The sequence below is a fragment of the Sceloporus occidentalis genome, unplaced genomic scaffold (genome assembly GCF_023333645.1).
Source record: "Sceloporus occidentalis isolate IW3139 unplaced genomic scaffold, rSceOcc1.0.p SCAF_392, whole genome shotgun sequence".
Lineage (NCBI taxonomy): Eukaryota > Metazoa > Chordata > Lepidosauria > Squamata > Phrynosomatidae > Sceloporus > Sceloporus occidentalis.
In genome coordinates this window covers 366,664-384,985 of record NW_028317372.1, presented here as the reverse complement: position 1 = coordinate 384,985, position 18,322 = coordinate 366,664, and the positions used below count along the sequence as shown (strand labels likewise).

The window sequence follows — 18,322 nt, the reverse complement described above, 5'->3', positions numbered from 1 at the left end:
GAGAGGGGCGCCAAGCGGGTACTGACAGCTTGGTAAGCGAAAACCCCTCGGCGCCCCTTTCTCTCTCTTTCGCAAAGTGCCGCCCCTTCAAAAGTGCCGCCTGGAGCGGTTGCCCCACTCAGCTCCATTGTCGGGCCGGCCCTGTGCAGATCCCCTGCAGCGCTATAGGGCCCCCCCCCCAAAAAAAAGCAGGTGGGGGGTGTTAAATGGGGGGCATAAGGCATTTCTGTAGGAAGAGTGCTCTATGAAATGCCTTTTAACCCCCTTAATGCCACTCTGCCTCCAGAAATGCCTTTTAACCCTCTATACACCACTCTGCCTCCTGAAATGCCGTATACCTCCCTATATGCCACTCGGCCCCATAATATGCCTTTTAACCCCCTAAGTGCCAGAGTGGCATATAGGGGTATAAGGCATTTCTGGAGGCAGAGTGGCACATAGGGGGTCAAAAGGCATATCATGGGGCACAGTGGCATATACAGGGTTAAAAGGCATATAATGGGGCACAGTGGCATAAAGGGGGTGTAAAGGCATTTCTGGGGCAGAGTGGCAAGCCTGGGGCAGATGTGCATAACTAGGGGGGCAGGTTGGAAAATAAAAGGAAATAAAAACAAAATATTTTTCTCAATCATAGCTTTTATTTAAAAAAAATAGTTTACATGAATTAACATTTACTGGTAAAACTTTTTCCCTATATTCAGGCTTTCTTTTTTTCCTAAATTAATATTCAGATTTTGGGGTTCGTCTTATAATCGAGCAAATACGGTAGGCTACTTATTACAAGTTATGGATATTAGATTAATAGGGACAGAACGTTGATCCAGGGATTTATTCTGATTGCCATATTTGGAGTCGGGAAGGAATTTTCCCCCTGGTACGGGGCAATTGGCATCTGCTTCATAAGGTTTTTTTTGCCTTCCTCTGGATCAACACAGTAGGGACACAATATGTATATAGGTTGAACTTGATGGACTTTGGTCTTTTTTCAACCTTATGAACTATGTTACTTGGGCAACATAGTTACCCAATCAGATGTCACATGGGCCCTTTAAAACGTATTAGAAATGTCACTCTTTCCTGGGACCAATGTCAATATATCTTTTTGCATTTTGAGGCCCAAACACCTTTAATCAAGAATAACATGGTAACTTTGGATAGCTTTTGAATTGGTCAAAAGTTTACCAAACACTTCATCTTAATATAATAAACCACAAAGTACAATATTACCTATATAATTTTATTGGATTTAAAGATATAATTAGACCGTACTGTCATTCTTTAAATTGGATATCACAAGCATAAAGTATATGTGCCCACACAATGAGCTACATGTAGTACATCAAGAGTCATAGACGTCAGGAGAGATTTACACGTCTTCATATAATTCCATTTTCATAGTTAAAAAAACTCAGACTAAGGTCCAATTTGGGTGTTGGTCAGTCAACTTGGCTGTTATTGCCATTCGACCCCAACATTGCTGTGTTATAATAGTATTACTAGTTATACTGGTTATTTTTATAGTACATATAATGCCTAATAATGTGTGAAATGCCTGAAAATATGTACTCTTTGTTTTCTTAAAGAAATATGTTACTAACTTACAGAATTTATGAGCCGGTCTGTTTCGATAGGATTCATTTTTTTACATAGCCAGTTCTGGACAGCACCAAGTCTGTGAATATACAATATCACAAGAAATCAGAATAATAAAGCAAATAACCCTAAATGTATTACTATAAGGGTCTTGAGTCTGGAAGTACATTATATGTACGAATTATCAAATTTCTGGAAAGTAGCTGACCTAGGTTATTTCAATGTGGGTTTTTAGGCTCTTGTCATGCAGCCATTTGGCCACCAATTCTTGCCAGTTAGCCATTATTGTTTTTTTGTATTTTTCCCCAAAGAACGCTTACATGTTGGTTAGCTTTTACTTTTTTTTTTTTGTTTGTTTTTTGTGCACAGACTAGATGCAAGTCTAGATGCAAGTCTAGACGCCGCCCCTTTAGATGACAGAAATAGCTCACATGATAGGTTATTGTATAGTTTTCGAAATCTACAGAGCGTACGGCATATGTTCATCTGCATGGAGCAGAGAAGGCACTTGGAAAAATAAAGTGTTAAATGGCATTATATACTGAACAAACACAGTTTTAAATAAATACAAAGATTTATTTGTTTTGCCAGCTGATGAGAGGTGTTGGCTGTGGAATAATGTCTGATCTGCAGGGATCAGACAGGTTTTCCAGTGTGCCAACCAGCAGATCTACTGTTAGACCTTCAGCAGCAATCTTTTTTTTTTTTTTTTTTACTTTTCTGATGCTGCTGATCAGCCCCTGTCCAAATTAAGGGAGCCTCACTTTTACACTAGACACAAAGCTTGCATATCTAAAATTAAGTCTCATGTGTTCACATGATCATGCAATACTTTCGGCAAATGAAGGGTGAATGACGGACACGCACACAGCTAATGAAATGATGACGTTCCGTGATGACATGATAGCTTCTATGGGTTAATCTTTTATTTCTAATAACACTGATGCTTGCTATTTCCACATCATACATCTTGTTTGCAATCATGTGCAGTAGTTTATTTTAACAAAACAGCTTTTGCAGGTCATGTGTAAATGTAGTTTAGTAAGAGGAGGTGATTTAAGTCAAGTCAGCAGGTTTGGCACTTCCCCATTTTGCTATTTGTGTGGCTTGAGCTTTTTTATTAACCCTATTATAAATGTGTGTTAATGGGTCAAATACATTAATTCAGTTTTCTTCTGAGAAGAGAGTCTACTTGATTTACATTGTTTTAGAAGTTTTTTTTATATTTAGTACATGTGTAGCTAAAACCAATTTATTCCTTCTTTGGTTTAACATGTATAGTGTGGAATCTTAGGATGTGAGGAGTATGGTAATACGAGGTTAAATGTGTTCTGCATTTTGGTGATAAAAGTCTAAAGCCTTCTGTTCTACAGAAGAATTATGCTTCTGTAGAACATCCTGTAAGATATGGTAGAGGGCATAGTTCAAATTAAACAGCAAAAACAGGCGATGGGAAGCTTGACCATAAGTGTAGGCTAGGGGTCAACTTCAGGGAAAAGGATGTCTGCTTATGATTACTTAAACCCACCCATGTCATTCTAATATTATGTAGGTTAAACTTGTTGCCTTTTAACCCCTTCAGTCCCCTATGGACAGCCTGGACTCCCCGTCAGCAGAAGCCAGCATCGCTGGCTTTCTGCTTCCAGATCTGCTGTAACGCCGGCGCAAGCACAGAAAATATGTTACAGTTTAAAATGCATTCCCTTCCACGTCGCGTCGCTGCTGTCGTCACCAGTAAGGTCATCAAGGATATTCTCTGCAGGGTCTGTCTAGACCAGGGGTGTCCAAGTTTTTTCTGCAGTGGGCCACTTCATCAGAATTGTATACGTGCGAGGGCCGCACTCATTTTTCATTGTGAGAAAATATGGCCTTTAATAAAATATGCAGATTAAAATAAAGTACCGTATTTGCCCGATTATAAAACGAGGTTTTTTCCAGAGCAAATGCTCTGACAAATACCCCTCGTCTTATAATCGGGGTCGTCTTATAATCAGACCTCAAATAGACTAAGATCCAGATCCCCCGCAGCGATGCAGGGGACCTGGATCCTCCTGTGTTATGCCCCCCCCAACTTACCGGTGCTTCTGAGTCCCCGGTGCTTAGTCCGGGCAGCGTGTAGAGCTCTACGCGATTCGTGTAGAGCTCTACGCGATTCGCGTAGAGCTCTACACGCTGCCTGGACTAAGCACCGGGGACTCAGATGCAGGGGACCTGGATCCTTCTGTGTTATGCCCCCCCAACTTACCGGTGCTTCTGAGTCCCCGCTGCTTAGTCCGGGCAGCGTGTAGCGCTCTACGTGATTCATGTAGACAACTTCCGCTAAAGCGCGTACAGGTCTATACGCTGCCCGGACTAAGCACCGGCAACTCAGAAGCACCGGTAAGTTTGGGGGAGGGAGAGTTAAATGGGGGCATAAGGCATTTCTGGAGGCAGAGTGCCCTTAATGCCACTCTGCCTCCAGAAATGCCTTTTAACCCTCTATACGCCACTCTGCCTCCAGAAATGCCTTATACCTCCCTATATGCCACTCTGCCCCATAATATGCCTTTTAACCCCCTAAATACCAGAGTGGCATATAGGGGTATAAGGCAATTCTGGAGGCAGAGTGGCACATAGGGGGGTCAAAAGGCATATCATGGGGCACAGTGGCATTTAGAGGGTATAAGGAATTTCTAGGGCAGAGTGGCAAGCCTGGGGGCAGATGTGCATAACTGGGGGGGGGCAGGTTGAAAAAAGGAAATAAAAACAAAATATTTTTCTCAATCATAGCTTTTATTAACAAACAATTGTTCACATAGTTTACATGAATTAACATTTACTGGTAAAACTTTTTTCCTATAGGGTCGTCTTATATTCAGGCATTTTCTTTTTTTTCATAAATTAATATTCAGATTTTGGGGGGTCGTCTTATAATCAGGGTCGTTTTATAATCCAGCAAATACGGTAAATGACACAAAACCTTTACTTTTCCTCTCACTGATTTCTGGGCCTAGAAAGGTTTGTGACTACAAATTCCTGATAATTTAAATGAAATACCGTATTTGCTCGATTATAAGACGACCCTGATTATAAGATTAAGCAGCGGGGATAACAGCAATCACAGTCCCATCATGCCTAGGTTCAAGCACTTACAAATCCATGCTGTCACACACACACTCATTCATTCATATACTCATTAATTCACAGATTCATTCCCTCAATCACGCATACTCATTCAAACACCCTCCCCACCCCCTTACCTGCACTGCAGCTCCTCGATGCCGCTCACAGACTTCAGCAGAGGGCGCGGCCTCCCTCTGCGTTCTCTGGTACTGCACAGAGGAAGCAGGGCTGGAGCAGAGTCATGTGATGTCACGTGAACTCTGCTAGGTTCCGCTTCCTCTATGCAGTACAGAAGACCCTCCCACAGGTAAGTAGCACGAGGTGCGGCCCGCGTAAAATCGGTTGCCTTTAAAAGGAATATTATGGGGCAGAGTGGCATATAGGGAGGTATAAGGCATTTCAGAAGGCAGAGTGGCATAAAGGGGGTTAAAAGGCATTTCACAGAGCACTCTGCCTCCAGAAATGCCTTATGCCCCCCATTTAACACTCCCTCCCCCAAACTTACCGGTGCTTCTGAGTTGCCGGTGCTTAGTCGGGCAGCGTAGAGCTCTACACACTTCCCGGACTAAGCAGCGAGGACTTAGAAGCACCGGTAAGTTGGGGGGGCATAACACAGGAGGATCCAGGTCCCCTGCATCTGAGTCCCTGGTGCTTAGTCCGGGCAGCGTGTAGAGCTGTAAGCGATTCGCGTAGAGCTCTCCACGCTGCCCGGACTAAGCCCCGGGGACTCAGAAGCACCAGTAAGTTGGGGGGGGGGATAACACAGGAGGATCCAGGTCCCCTGCATCTGAGTCCCCGGTGCTTAGTCCGGGCAGCGTGTAGAGCTCTACGCGATTCCTGTATACAACTTCCACTTGAGCGAAATGAGGTATTTCTGAAATCAGGACACCTGAATTAATAAATGTGGAGGGGATTTTGTGAGAATTCAGAGGGGCAAATATATAAGTATTCGCTAGTTTTTACTAAACTTTTCATCCTAGATTTTTAGCTAATTATTTAACTAGGGTATCAAAAGAAAGCTCTATCTCTCCTTGAAAAAACAATATATAGTTTACATGGGTACACTGTTCACAGGAATGGGGAATAATCGCTGAAACGACATACCGCAAAAATGGCACAATTGCTCTGGGACTTGAAGAGGTTAAAGTAAAAAGCAGTTATTCTAATTGTGCCAACCTTTAGAAAGTGTGTACAAAAGAGGAACAATTTTACAATTTCTCACACATATATATATATATATATTTGTTCAGGTCTCCCTGCAGCTACTTCTATCCAGAATAAATTTTTATACATTCAAAAAGTCTGGTGGTCATTACAACTTTTGATTTTCACAACAATAGTTAAACAGTGTTTTGTACTCTTAACAAAGGCTTTTCTACGGCAAAAGGGGAAAGGTACAATACTTCCCAAATAGGCTGAAAGAAGTGCATAGAAAGTAAACTATTAAGCACTATCAATATTTTTAGATACATTTTAAAACTGAGTTGCTATTAATTTTGCTGCATTGTGTTTGAAACATGTTTGAAGCATTGTGTTTGACTTTGTAACATTAAATTGTGATTGTTATGCAGAAAGTGGATGACTATAAACACTTACCTAAAAATAAAAGATCCCAAGGCGTAGATGCAGAAAATGGCCAGGTACATCAATAAAGCTATAAGGATGGCTTTGGAGAGAATTAAATAAAACATTTACAAAAAACGAATAAAAAAACAACACACACTCATTCAACACAACAAAAAAATATTGCTTATTTCAGCACATAGCACATATAGCTGCCGATATATATAAATATTAGACCCTGCTGCCAATATACATTAATATTACACCATGCTGATAATATATCTAAATATTAGACCCTGCAGCATGCAATCACTCCCTCGGCTACCGAAAAAAAAATTTGCCACACTGCAGATCAGGGGAAGACTGTGAGAGACAGTACAGTCTTCCCTCCTTCTGAATGCACCCTGACATTGAGAGGTCCTCTCCCCCGTAATCATCCCCAGAGGCCTTTTGTCCCCTCATTCACTAAACCATACCTCTCTTATTTACTCCCTGTAGTTCAGGTATAGATCAAATAAACACATGGAAACGGCACGTGCAACTGAATAAGACATAAAAACCCTGTATTTGCAGGTATACATAAATAATGTATGGGAACATAGCATTGCAGGTATAGATCAACTGGAAATCACATGTAAACTCAGCACTGAAGGTATAGATCAAATATACCTTTACTATAACAGCACTCCAGGTATTGATCAACTGAATAAGACATGCAAATCCTGTATTTGCAGGTATACATAAATAATGTATGGAAACATAGCATAGCAGACAAAGATTAACAGAATAACACAAAAACCCAGCTTTGCAGGTATAGATCAATTGGAATTCACATAAAAACTCCTAAATTACAGTGATAGATCACAGGTTGCACATCCCAAAGGCCACCACTGGCATCCACATTGGCCACATAGAACCTGACCAGCACCCAAATTACACACACATATTATTATGTCATGCCATATTTGTCCCCTAACAGCCCAGCATGGGTCAACATTGTCCCCAAATGCCGAGCGTACGCCATCTTTGTCCCATAAACACACTACCTGTGCCATCTTGGTCCCCAATGCTTAAACACCCTGCCTGTGCCATCGTTGCCTTTTTGACAAATCAATTATACACCTATGATTCACACAAACACTTTTACAGTCACTCACTAATTCACACAATCATTTATTCTTTCACTCTTTCACACAAATTATTTACACATATTCATTAATGCATTCTCACAAATTCATTACTTCTCTCACTCATTCACACAATGCATCCACACAGTAATCCATTTACTCTCTCTCATTCTGACTCTTTATTTCAATATTCTTGCTACCCTCCTTTCTCACTATCTATCCCCCTTCTCCCTCCCTTCTGCCCTTTCTGCACCTTTTCCCTCCCCTTCTGCCCTTTCTGCACCTTCTCCCTCCCCTTCTGCCCTTTCTACCCCTTCTCCCTCCCCTTCTGCCCTTTCTACCCCCTCTGCCCTTTCTACCCCCTCTGCCCTTTCTACCCCTTCTCCCTTTCCTTCTGCCCTTTCTACCCCTTCTCCCTCCCCTTCTGGATGGGCCTACTAGGTTCATAGTAGCAACACAAATTTAATCACAAAATGGACAACACTATTGCTGGACAGCAATCCAGAAAAGAATATTACTGGCAGTAAAATGCCAACAAAACATTTCAGTCAGGAGGTAGCAGAACAGATAAAATACGCAAGGCAAATAATTACATTAATTGGGGAGGTAGACATAGAATGATGGCAGACATATAATTGAATTGAAATAAACAATGGCTAGGACATAGAGCTAACAGGGGCTAACAGGATTAACAGCTACTGGCTGTGTATTTATTTATTATATACACAGCAGTAGGGGATACACAAAAGACAGTGAATGGCAGTACTAACACCTAGCACCTAACACATAAATACATTTCTTTACAACCCAGATAATCAGCCTTATTCTTACACCAGGATGTCAGCTGGCATTTACAGTTCTGAGTCTCTGTGTGGGAAATGTGGGAAAACATATAATAGGGAAAATCAGTAAAAAGTGGGTCCCTGTACCCACTTCCCCAAGAACAGAACCCCTTCTAATGTCAGGGCCCATTGTCAGCAGTCCCCTCCAAAAGCCCCAGTGACGGAAGGTTCCATCACAGATAACAAATTTCAATATTTTTACCAAGAAGAGATATATATCGAATCAAGCCAACTAGAAGAACACAGATATAAGATGTGCTACATTACCCAGAATGCAAAACATTATGCTATAGATTTCCAAGACCTGTTTCTAATTTCACTCCTAACTCTGCTCATCCAGTGATCCCCATCTGTCCTCTTCTCTGGTTTCTAGTACGCATTAATGCTTACAAGACTTCTCGAGGGCTGTCCCTACCCTCTGGAATGGCCTCCCCCAGCCTATTTGTCTTTCCTTCTGCCTTTGAAAAGGAATTTTTGGACTTAAGACCCACCTTTTTAAGGCCGACTACAAACTTACACTTTAACGCCCTTTAGCTCACCTTTCCTAGTCCCTTTCCTGCGATAGCTCCTGGACTAGTTACTAGTGTGGCTGGTCCATCCCTAACAACGGCAAATTTATCTTTTGTATAACACACCCTAATTCCCTCTAGATTGTAAAGTCATTTGAGTAGGGCCCTCCTCACCTTTTGTTTCTGTTATATTATATAATACTTGTTATGTCTACTATTTGTACAGTGCTGCGGAAACTGTGGGCGCTATATGAAAAAAATAATAATAGTATTATTAATGGGTCCCTGACAAAGACTTCTCCACATTTGAACATACTTTGAAATATACCCTTAGAAGAGCCACCTCTACTTAATGGTAGAAATGGAGGTGCAGATTAGGTCTCTATACCCTGGAAAACAGGACTATGATCTCCCCATTATTACAAGATGGTGTGTCTCCGGTGGTACATGTGGCAACAGTATCCATCAGAGATTGGAGATAAAAGGTTGCTGGGATTATGTAAGAAAACAGAATGGGGTATGGACAAGGGGGGGGGGGGCAGAAACTGAAGAGACAGCCCTTTGACAAATAAAGGTTCCAACAAGGAACGGGATTTGAAACGGGACAGTTCAGAAACTGATAGTGAGGAGTGTTTGTTTTCATGCCTTCTTAGTTAAAGCCAGTTAAGGGAACATGTAATAGCAGTAAATGTTCCTTCCTCAGCCATGCCGGTTTGCCATACGCAGAACCGACAGCCTGGGGGATAGAAAAGAGCTAGATATTTTACTCATTGACAGCTCACAAGTGAGGCTGGCCGTGGATCATGGGAGGAAAGCCCTCCCCACAAAAAAAAAATGCGGCCGGCTACAACAGCGCTTAGGAAGCGATCAGCAATCAGCGGTATTCTCTTGTCCTCCGAGCGCCTGGTCAGTTTTTTCTATTAGACCACGCGACGCAGCTGCCATTTCTTCCGTGTGCCACCCCCGTGCTTGTATTTTATTATTAAACCTCCCAGTCCTGGTTTAACCTTCCAGGCCTGTGCTTTAGCTTTCTGCAACACACACACACTGATCTCTCATTTTAACCCTTTGTTTGCCAAGCCGCTTCTGTTTGTTGCTAGGTGCCATCTTGGGGGAGAAAAAACAAGCAATAACCGCTGCTGCCGGCTGTCAAGGTTGTCGTCGGGCATCACGCAGACCTACACCAGCTGCCCCCAATAGGCACCAGGGAGTCTGGGGATGCATTGGTAAGTTGGGGGAGTCAGAGTGGCATACCTAGGGGGGCAGAGTGGCATATCAGGGGAGCAGAGTGGCATATCTGGGGGGCAGAGTGGCATATCATGGAGGGGGCATAAGGCATATCTGGGGGGGCAGAGTGTCATATCATGGAGGGCAGAATGTCATATCAGGGAGGGTAGAGGGGCAGTAAGGTGCATTATGAATTAAGGGGGACCTTAAAACGGCTATTGGCTTTCCACATGTCTGAATATAAACTATGCTGACTATAAAAACATAGAAAGTGATGGCAGATAAGAACCTAGTAGGCCCATCCAGTCTGCCCAACCTCTGAGTACTTTCCTTTAGTACCTGCCCTTATCCTATATCTAGCTTGGCCGTATGCCTATCCCATGCTTTCTTAAATGCCTTTACTGTATTAACATCTACCACTTCTGCTGGAAGGCTATTCCATGTGTCCACTACCCTTTCCGTAACGTAATATTTTCTGATGTTACCATTAAACCTTTGCCCCTCCAGTTTATGACTATGTCCTCTTGTTGCGGTAGTATTTCTCCTTTTTAATAAACTCTCTTCCTTTATCTTGTTGATTCCCTTTAAGTATTTAAATGTTTCTATCATATCCCCCCTGTCACGTCTTTCTTCCAGGCTATATATGTTAAGGTCCTTTAACCTGTCCCGGTAAGGTTTATCCTGTAATCAACGGCATGAGCACTTCTCTCTTTCTACTGCTAATACCCCTCGCTATACAACCAAGCATTCTGCTAGCATTACCTGCTGCTCTACTGCATTGTCTACCTACCTTTAAATCCTCAGAAATAATTACCCCTAAATCCCTTTCCTCACACGTTGAGGTTAGGACAGTATCAAATATTCTATACTCTGCCCTTGGGTTTTTATGCCCTAGATGCATTACTTTGCATTTATCCACATTAAATGCCAGTTGCCACAGCTCTGACCACTTTTCCAGTTTACCTAAATCATTTGCCATTTGGCTTCTTCCTCCAGTAACATCAACCCTGTTGCAAATTTTTGTGTTGTCAGCAAATAGACATACCTTTCCATCAAGATCATCTGCAATATCACTAATACAAATATTAAAGAGAATGGGTCCAAGTACAGATCCCTGATGTATCCCACTGGTTACAAGACCCTGCTCTGAATATACGCCGTTGACTACAACCCTCTGTTGTCTGTCACTCAGCCACTCCCTAATCCATTCAACAACATTGGGATCTAAACTCAGAGATTGCAGTTTATTGATAAATCTTCTATGTGGCACAGTGTCAAAGGCCTTACTGAAATGCAGATACGCAATGTCTACTGCACCACCTTGATCAAATGCTTTAGTCACCCAATCAAAAAAAATCAATAAGATTCGTTTGGCATAATTCCTGAGGTAAACCCATATTGTTTTTGATCTTGAAACCTATGTGACTTCAGATGTTCAACAATCCTTTCCTTTAATATTGTCTCCATTAGTTTCCCCACTACAGATGTAAGACTAACTGGCCTGTAGTTGCCTCCCTACTGCCTTTTTTGTGAATGGGCACAACGCTACTTTCCAATCCCCTGGGACGACTCCCGTTACCAATGATTTGTTAAATAAATCAGTTAGCGGTTTTGCTAGTACACACCAAGCTCTTTAAATAACTTGGGGTGTATTCCATCAGGCCCCATCGACTTATTTGTCTTTACCTTAGACAACTGAAGTAGAACCTCCGCCTCGATAAACTCGCATATTTCAAATGATTCAGTCTTTTTTCCTAACTGAGGTCCCATTCCCTCATTTTCATTTGTAAAAACTGAACAGAAATATTCATTGAAGCAGTCAGCAAGACCTTTATCCTCTTCTACATACATTCCTTTTGTTTTTAATCTAACTAATGTCACGTACCTGGATGCCGGTTCCTCCAGGCCCTCGGATCTGCAGCAGCCACGGAGAAGGGGGAGACCCCCCGCCTTGCCGCAGCAGCCTCAACCGCCGCGGAAGAGAGGGAGACCTCCCGCCTCGGGTTAGCAGCTGCAGCGGAGAAGGGGGAGGCCCCCCGCCTCAGCACAGCAGCCTCAACCGCCGCGGGGAAGAGGGAGACCTCCCGCCTCCGCGAGGACGGGGAAGACCCCGCAACTCCGCACGGCAGCCGCCACCTACCGGAGTCCGGACCTGCCGCGTGCACACGTTCTGCACGCCACCTAGTGGCGCCAGCCGGTACTACCGGTCCTTTTAGGAACTTGCGATCTTGCCAATCCCAAGATGGCCGCAGACCGGAAGTGACGTAACGGCACTTTGGAAATTTGGCGGGAGAACGCTAATTAGTGTCTGGACTTCCTGTGCCTATTTAAGAACCTCAGAAACCTTCCAGCTTTGCCTTCTGATGGTTGTACCTATCTTGCATAGTGTCTTCTCAGTACGTGTTCCTGTTGATTTCCCGTTACCGACCCGGCTTGTTCCCGTTACCAATTTCCTGGCTATTTGACTCTGGCTTTCCTCACGATGATTCTGACTTCTGGCTTCCTGACCTCAGCTTACCCTGCAACGATCCTGACTTCTGGCTTCCTGACCTTGGCTTGCTCATCGGCTATTCTATACTGGACTCTGGTGTTCTGTCTATTGGACTTGCACACACTGTTCTACCTGATTACAGGTTCTACCATACGCTGTGCGTGACAGAATCAGAAGGCCAACATGAGACCTGCATCGGTGGGACAGCAGAGCTCCACGGAGGATCGTTTGGATGGGATGGACCACCGTCTGGATCAGTTTGCCCAAGCTCTCCAGACGTTATTGCAACGCACCGATCCAGCGCTACAAGGTCCTCAGGCAATTGCGGTTCATCCATCCCCGCCTGCACCTGTCCACTCTGTACCTGCTCATCTACCTCCTCCTCAACGTTATGGTGGCGAGCCTGCAGCATGCAGAGGGTTCCTGAATCAGTGTGAGATCCATTTCGAACTTTCGCCTTCCCTACTGAATGGGCTAAGGTGGGCTATGTAATTTCTTTGCTCACTGACAAGGCACTGGCTTGGGCCTCTCCACTTTGGGAAAGAAATGCTCCTCCGGTTCGGTCCTACTCGGAGTTTGTCTCGACTCTGCGCTCTGTGTTTGACGTTCCTGGAAGGAGGAGTACGGCATCCGCATCACTGTTCTCCATCCGCCAAGGTTCTCGTTCTCTCCAGGAGTATTCTATTGAATGCCGTACCCTGATGGCAGAGGTCAACTGGACCAACGAGGCACTAGTCGCCGCATTCCTTAATGGACTATCCGAATCTCTCAAGGACGAGATTGCGGCTAGAGACCTTCCTACAGATCTGGATGCGTACGTTTCCCAGGTGGATTTACGTCTTCGTGAAAGACAGACTCAACGGGAGAGACTGAGACGACAGGAGAGAGGAGTGAGGGACACCGTGCGTCATTTTTCTCAAGTTCCGTCCTCATCCACTATGCCTGACCCCGCGGAGGAACCCATGCAGCTGGGGGCAGCTAGACTCACTGAGCAGGAGAAAAGCAGGATAAGAAGGGAGGGATTATGCCTGTATTGTGGTGTTTCGGGGCATTTCCTGAGGAGCTGTTCAAAGAGGCCGGGAAACGCTCGCACCTAGGTAGGCTGAGGGGACCTACTATAGGTGTGATTAGACCATCCCCTGAAACCAAAATTACCCGCATGACAGTTCCGGTTCGAATAATCTGGGCGAGGGGTTCCGTGGATACCGTGGCCTTCCTGGATTCCGGCGCCGCCGGCAACTTTATTGACTCTGAATTCTGTAACCGGATCCTGGTTCCCACCCTTCCCTTACCCAACCCGTTATCTGTGGAGGCGATCGACGGGAGACCGCTCCTTCAGGAGCACATCACTCTTCACACGTCGCCTCTTAACCTCTCGGTGGGAGTGGTCCACAGCGAAGCAATACAGTTGTTGGTCATCCGCTCTCCTTCCGTTCTGATCATTTTGGGGTTTCCATGGTTGCGCAATCACAACCCTACGATTGATTGGTTTACAAACCAAATTACGGCTTGGAGCAGCGCTTGTATGGACCACTGCATCTCACCTGTTAAGACTGTTCCTGTGACTCTAAGCTCCATCGGAACCTCACTGCTGCCAGATCAGTATCGTTGTTTCGCGGACGTGTTCAACAAGAAGGAGGCGGAGAAACTACCTCCACATCGACCGTATGACGCTTGCGAGCAGGGCTCTCTCCACCAAATGTATCGGTTTGTCTTAGTCTGTCAATTCTTGTCTTGTCATATCCCTTGAATTTATGTATTGTATTAAGCGCTGCGTAAACTGTTGGCGCTATATAAATAAAGGATAATAATAATAATAATAATAATAATGACTGTTCTATTGACCTACTCCCACTCCCACCATGCCACCCAGGGGTCGGACCTATCCGGTTCCAGAGACTAAAGCTATGGAGGCGTATATTGAGGAGAACCTTCGTCGGGGATTTATTCGCCGCTCCACGTCACCCGCTGGAGCGGGGTTTTTTTTTTTGTTAAGAAGAACTTCGCCCTTGCATTGATTATAGAGGGTTGAACAAAATCACCAGACGCAACACGTACCCCATTCCATTGATTTCCAAGCTCTTCGACAGACTGCGCGAAGCTACAATCTATACTAAGCTGGATCTTCGGGGTGCTTACAACCTTGTTCGAATTCGCGGGGACGATGACTGGAAGACTGCATTTAACACACGATCGGGACATTACGAATATACGGTTATGCCGTTCGGGCTATGCAATGCCCCAGCTGTCTTCCAGGAGTTCATTAACAATTGCCTCAGGGATTTTCTGCAACAGTTCGTCGTAGTATACCTGGATGACATCTTGATCTACTCCTCAGACCTTTCCACCCATCGCACACAAGTTGCTCAAGTATTAGACCGTTTACGGCAACACGGGCTCTACGCCAAGCTGGAGAAGTGCGAGTTCGAGGTTTGCAAGGTACTTAGGGTACGTCATTACCCCGGAGGGGTTCGAGATGGACCCTGCTAAAGTACGTGCTATCAGAGACTGGCCGCAACCTGTGGGTTTGAAACCACTACAACGCTTTTGGGGGTTTGCCAACTACTACAGACGTTTTATCAGGGATGAATTTTCTGATCAAAGTGAAGGAAAAAGCAAAAATAGATTCCGAGATTTATCACCTCAAATGCAAACCCCTCGGGAATCTAGATACAGAAATAAAAGAAGACGAACGCCTCCAAAACAACAAGATAAACGTGCTAAAAACAACATGGAGGTAATTAATTTATCACAGCACACCTTAACAAAAGCACAATGTGAAGTATTACAATTAGGTTTGAGCTTCTCTCCCACTAACAATTTTGATTTCTTTACAGCATTAAAAGATCTTCATTTATTTTCACGCAAAATATTATTAAGAAAATTGCATACTAGACCGGAGATTATGAATTTTAATGAAATTGAAAGGGAAATATTACGAGATCTTGAGGAATTATGGGAAGAACAGCAACCAGATGACCCTGGTAAGTTAGTGGAACACATTTTGCCCAAGTCAAAAACATTTCCTCCCCTTTCTATATGCCCGGCTATAGATATTTTTACTAAATTAGTTACAGAAGAATTTCAGAAAATCTCTATTAAAAGATCTAAAGACAATTTAACTCAAACACAGAGAAAAGTTCTAAATGAGCTTCAGAAAATAGATGACATTATAATTAAACAGGCTGATAAAGGAGGAAATATAGTCGTGTGGCCAAATATAATGTATGAGAAAGAGTCATTTCGCCAATTTAAAGATAAGACAACATATGAAAAACTAACATTTAATCCGGTGACATCATATACTTTGGAGTTAATGTTAATATTGGAACAAGCAGAAGAAAAGGGAATAATAACTAAAAAAGTAAGAGAAGGGTTAACTAAACAAATCCCAACTTTTTATTTGATTCCCAAAGTACATAAAGATCCCCTCAACCCTTCTGGACGCCCGATTGTGTCAGGGATTGATGGTATATGTGACCCAATCTGTAAATTTATAGATGTGTATTTGAAAACATTAGTTGAAACTTTGCCATCTTATGTTAAGGACCTCTTTGGAACCAGATATGCTATTGGTGACTGCGGATGTGGAGTCACTTTACACCTGCATTAAACATATAGATGGACTTAGAGCTGTTCAGTTCTATTTAGACAATAGTAATCTAGATATAGAACTTAATCAATTAATATTACAACTATTACAATTCATTTTGAGTCACAATTTTTTTTACTTTTAAAGATGGATTTTACCTCCAAAAAAGAGGTACTGCTATGGGCGCAGCATGTGCCCCGTCATACGCAAATCTCTTCCTAGGGTTTTGGGAGAGAAGTATTTTTCAGTGTGGCAGAGCGCAATATGTAAATCATGTAAAATGTTGGTTAAGATATATCGACGATATTTTATTTATCTGGCAGGGATCAGTGTCTGATTTGGAATCCTTTATGATGATCCTCAACACAAATGACATCAATGTAAAATTAACCTACGTCTACAGTCATCAACGGGTAGATTTTTTAGATCTCAAGATAGAAAAACAATGTAATGGTAGCCTTGAGACAGATGTCTTTAGAAAAAGTACATCAACTAATTCGTTGTTGCATGCTTTTTCTGCCCATAATAGGTCTACGATTAGAGCAATACCAGTGGGCCAATTTCTCCGGATGAGGAGAATTTGTTCAACAGAAACTAAATTTGAAAATCAAAGTACAGATCTAACAAAAAGGCTTATCGAACGAGGCTATAGCAAAAGATGTATTAAACAAGGTTACAGAAGAGCAAAAAAAGAATCAAGGCAAAATCTTTTACAAAATCAACAAAAGAAGAAGAATAAGGATAAATATGATAACACGGCTAGATTTATATCAACATATAATTGCCAGTGGGAACATATGCAAGAAGCTATAAGAAAACATTGGAAAGTTCTTAAAACAGATTCGATCTTGGCATCCGTGATCTCAGATGGGGTTTCCTTTACTGCAAGAAGAGGTAACAACCTGAAAGATTTATTAGTTAGAAGCCACTACATAGCAAGGAACCAACAATTTTTTGGAACAACCAATCCACGATTAGGATGTTATCCCTGTGGAGATTGTGTAGCATGCAAAAATATTGTTCGGGCCAATACATTCAAAACAGCAGATGGATCTCGCGAATATTCCTAAAATATATATAGCATTAACATCAAGAGAATTACGAATCCGCACCCGAGAACATGTACGAGATATTTTGGCAGCTAGGAATGCGTCAGATTGGACAATATTAAAAACAATACCACATCACTTTAAAACCTCACATAATTGTGATCCCTCAAGTTTTCAAGTCAAGGGAATTGAAAGAATCAACACAGGAGTACGAGGAGGTAATGTTAAGAAAATCTTAGCTCAAAAGGAATGCAGGTGGATTGTACAATTGGGTACTATGACACCTGCTGGCCTAAATGAGCAATTGTCTTTTTCTGCTTTTTTGTAAATAATTTTTGTTCCCTTTTTACCATTGGTGATTTTAATATTTTGTTTTTATTTTATTTCCTTCTTTGTAGTATATATGTTATGGCAAGATACCCCCAGTAACAAGTTTTTGAAGATCCAGGTTTGGAAAATGAATAGCCATGAAAATCAACATCAAGAGAGGCCTGTAATGAGTTAACAACATCAATATATATAATATGCATAACACTATTTTTATTTTGTATATTTAAATAGTCATCAATATGTTTTTTGCACTGTCACTTTATTGATTATTTATGGATTTAATTTTTTATTCTACTTAATTAAATTTTTTTTTTTTTTTCACACTGATGACTAATGAATTAATTTATATATATATATTGAGCATTGTGCACATTTATTTATTTATTTATTAATATGCAGTACATGCATGAGGAGATATAAGTATTTATGCACTTTATTTATTCATTATACTTATTTATATATTATATTTATTGTTAATATATACTCAATGCACTTTAAATTCACACACATATATATTCATTGGGCTCATTTCTGGAGATACAGTTAAGGCTGATGCTGGCATAATATAACTGTCACGAAACCCTAAGAAGTTCCGAGTCGAAGCCTGGTGCGCCAGGTCCTGGTCCTGCTTTTGGTCGGGCGCCCCGCCCGTGACACGCGGGCTCGGGAGATAGTCTCTCGGGCTTGCGTGCCATGGGGTGGGACGTCCGATATGAGGCAGTGAATTATGGGGCGGAGGCGCAACACCGGCGCCAATTAGGGTTTCGGCGCGAAACTTCTGAGGGGAGGGGTATAAATATTAGTGTAAGATGAGGAAATAACAGCGACCCCTTTAAAAAGGAGAACCGAAACGGCGTTGGGGAAGTGGAGGACAATATTGCTCTCAGGATACTATTC

The 18,322-nt window shown here is 42.6% G+C and overlaps 1 protein-coding gene across 1 annotated transcript in view; it reads right to left on the bottom strand.

Annotated features, from left to right (window-relative positions):
- The window catches only part of LOC149273229 (heparan-alpha-glucosaminide N-acetyltransferase-like), a 97,009-nt gene that overhangs the window by 20,883 nt on the left and 57,804 nt on the right, over positions 1-18,322 (bottom strand). The window contains exons 5-6 of the mRNA XM_089506570.1: positions 6,292-6,361; positions 1,603-1,672 (exon numbers count right to left, since the gene is read on the bottom strand). Coding sequence (XP_089362696.1) covers positions 1,603-1,672; positions 6,292-6,361 — 140 coding nt within the window. The remainder of the gene's footprint in view (positions 1-1,602; positions 1,673-6,291; positions 6,362-18,322) is intronic.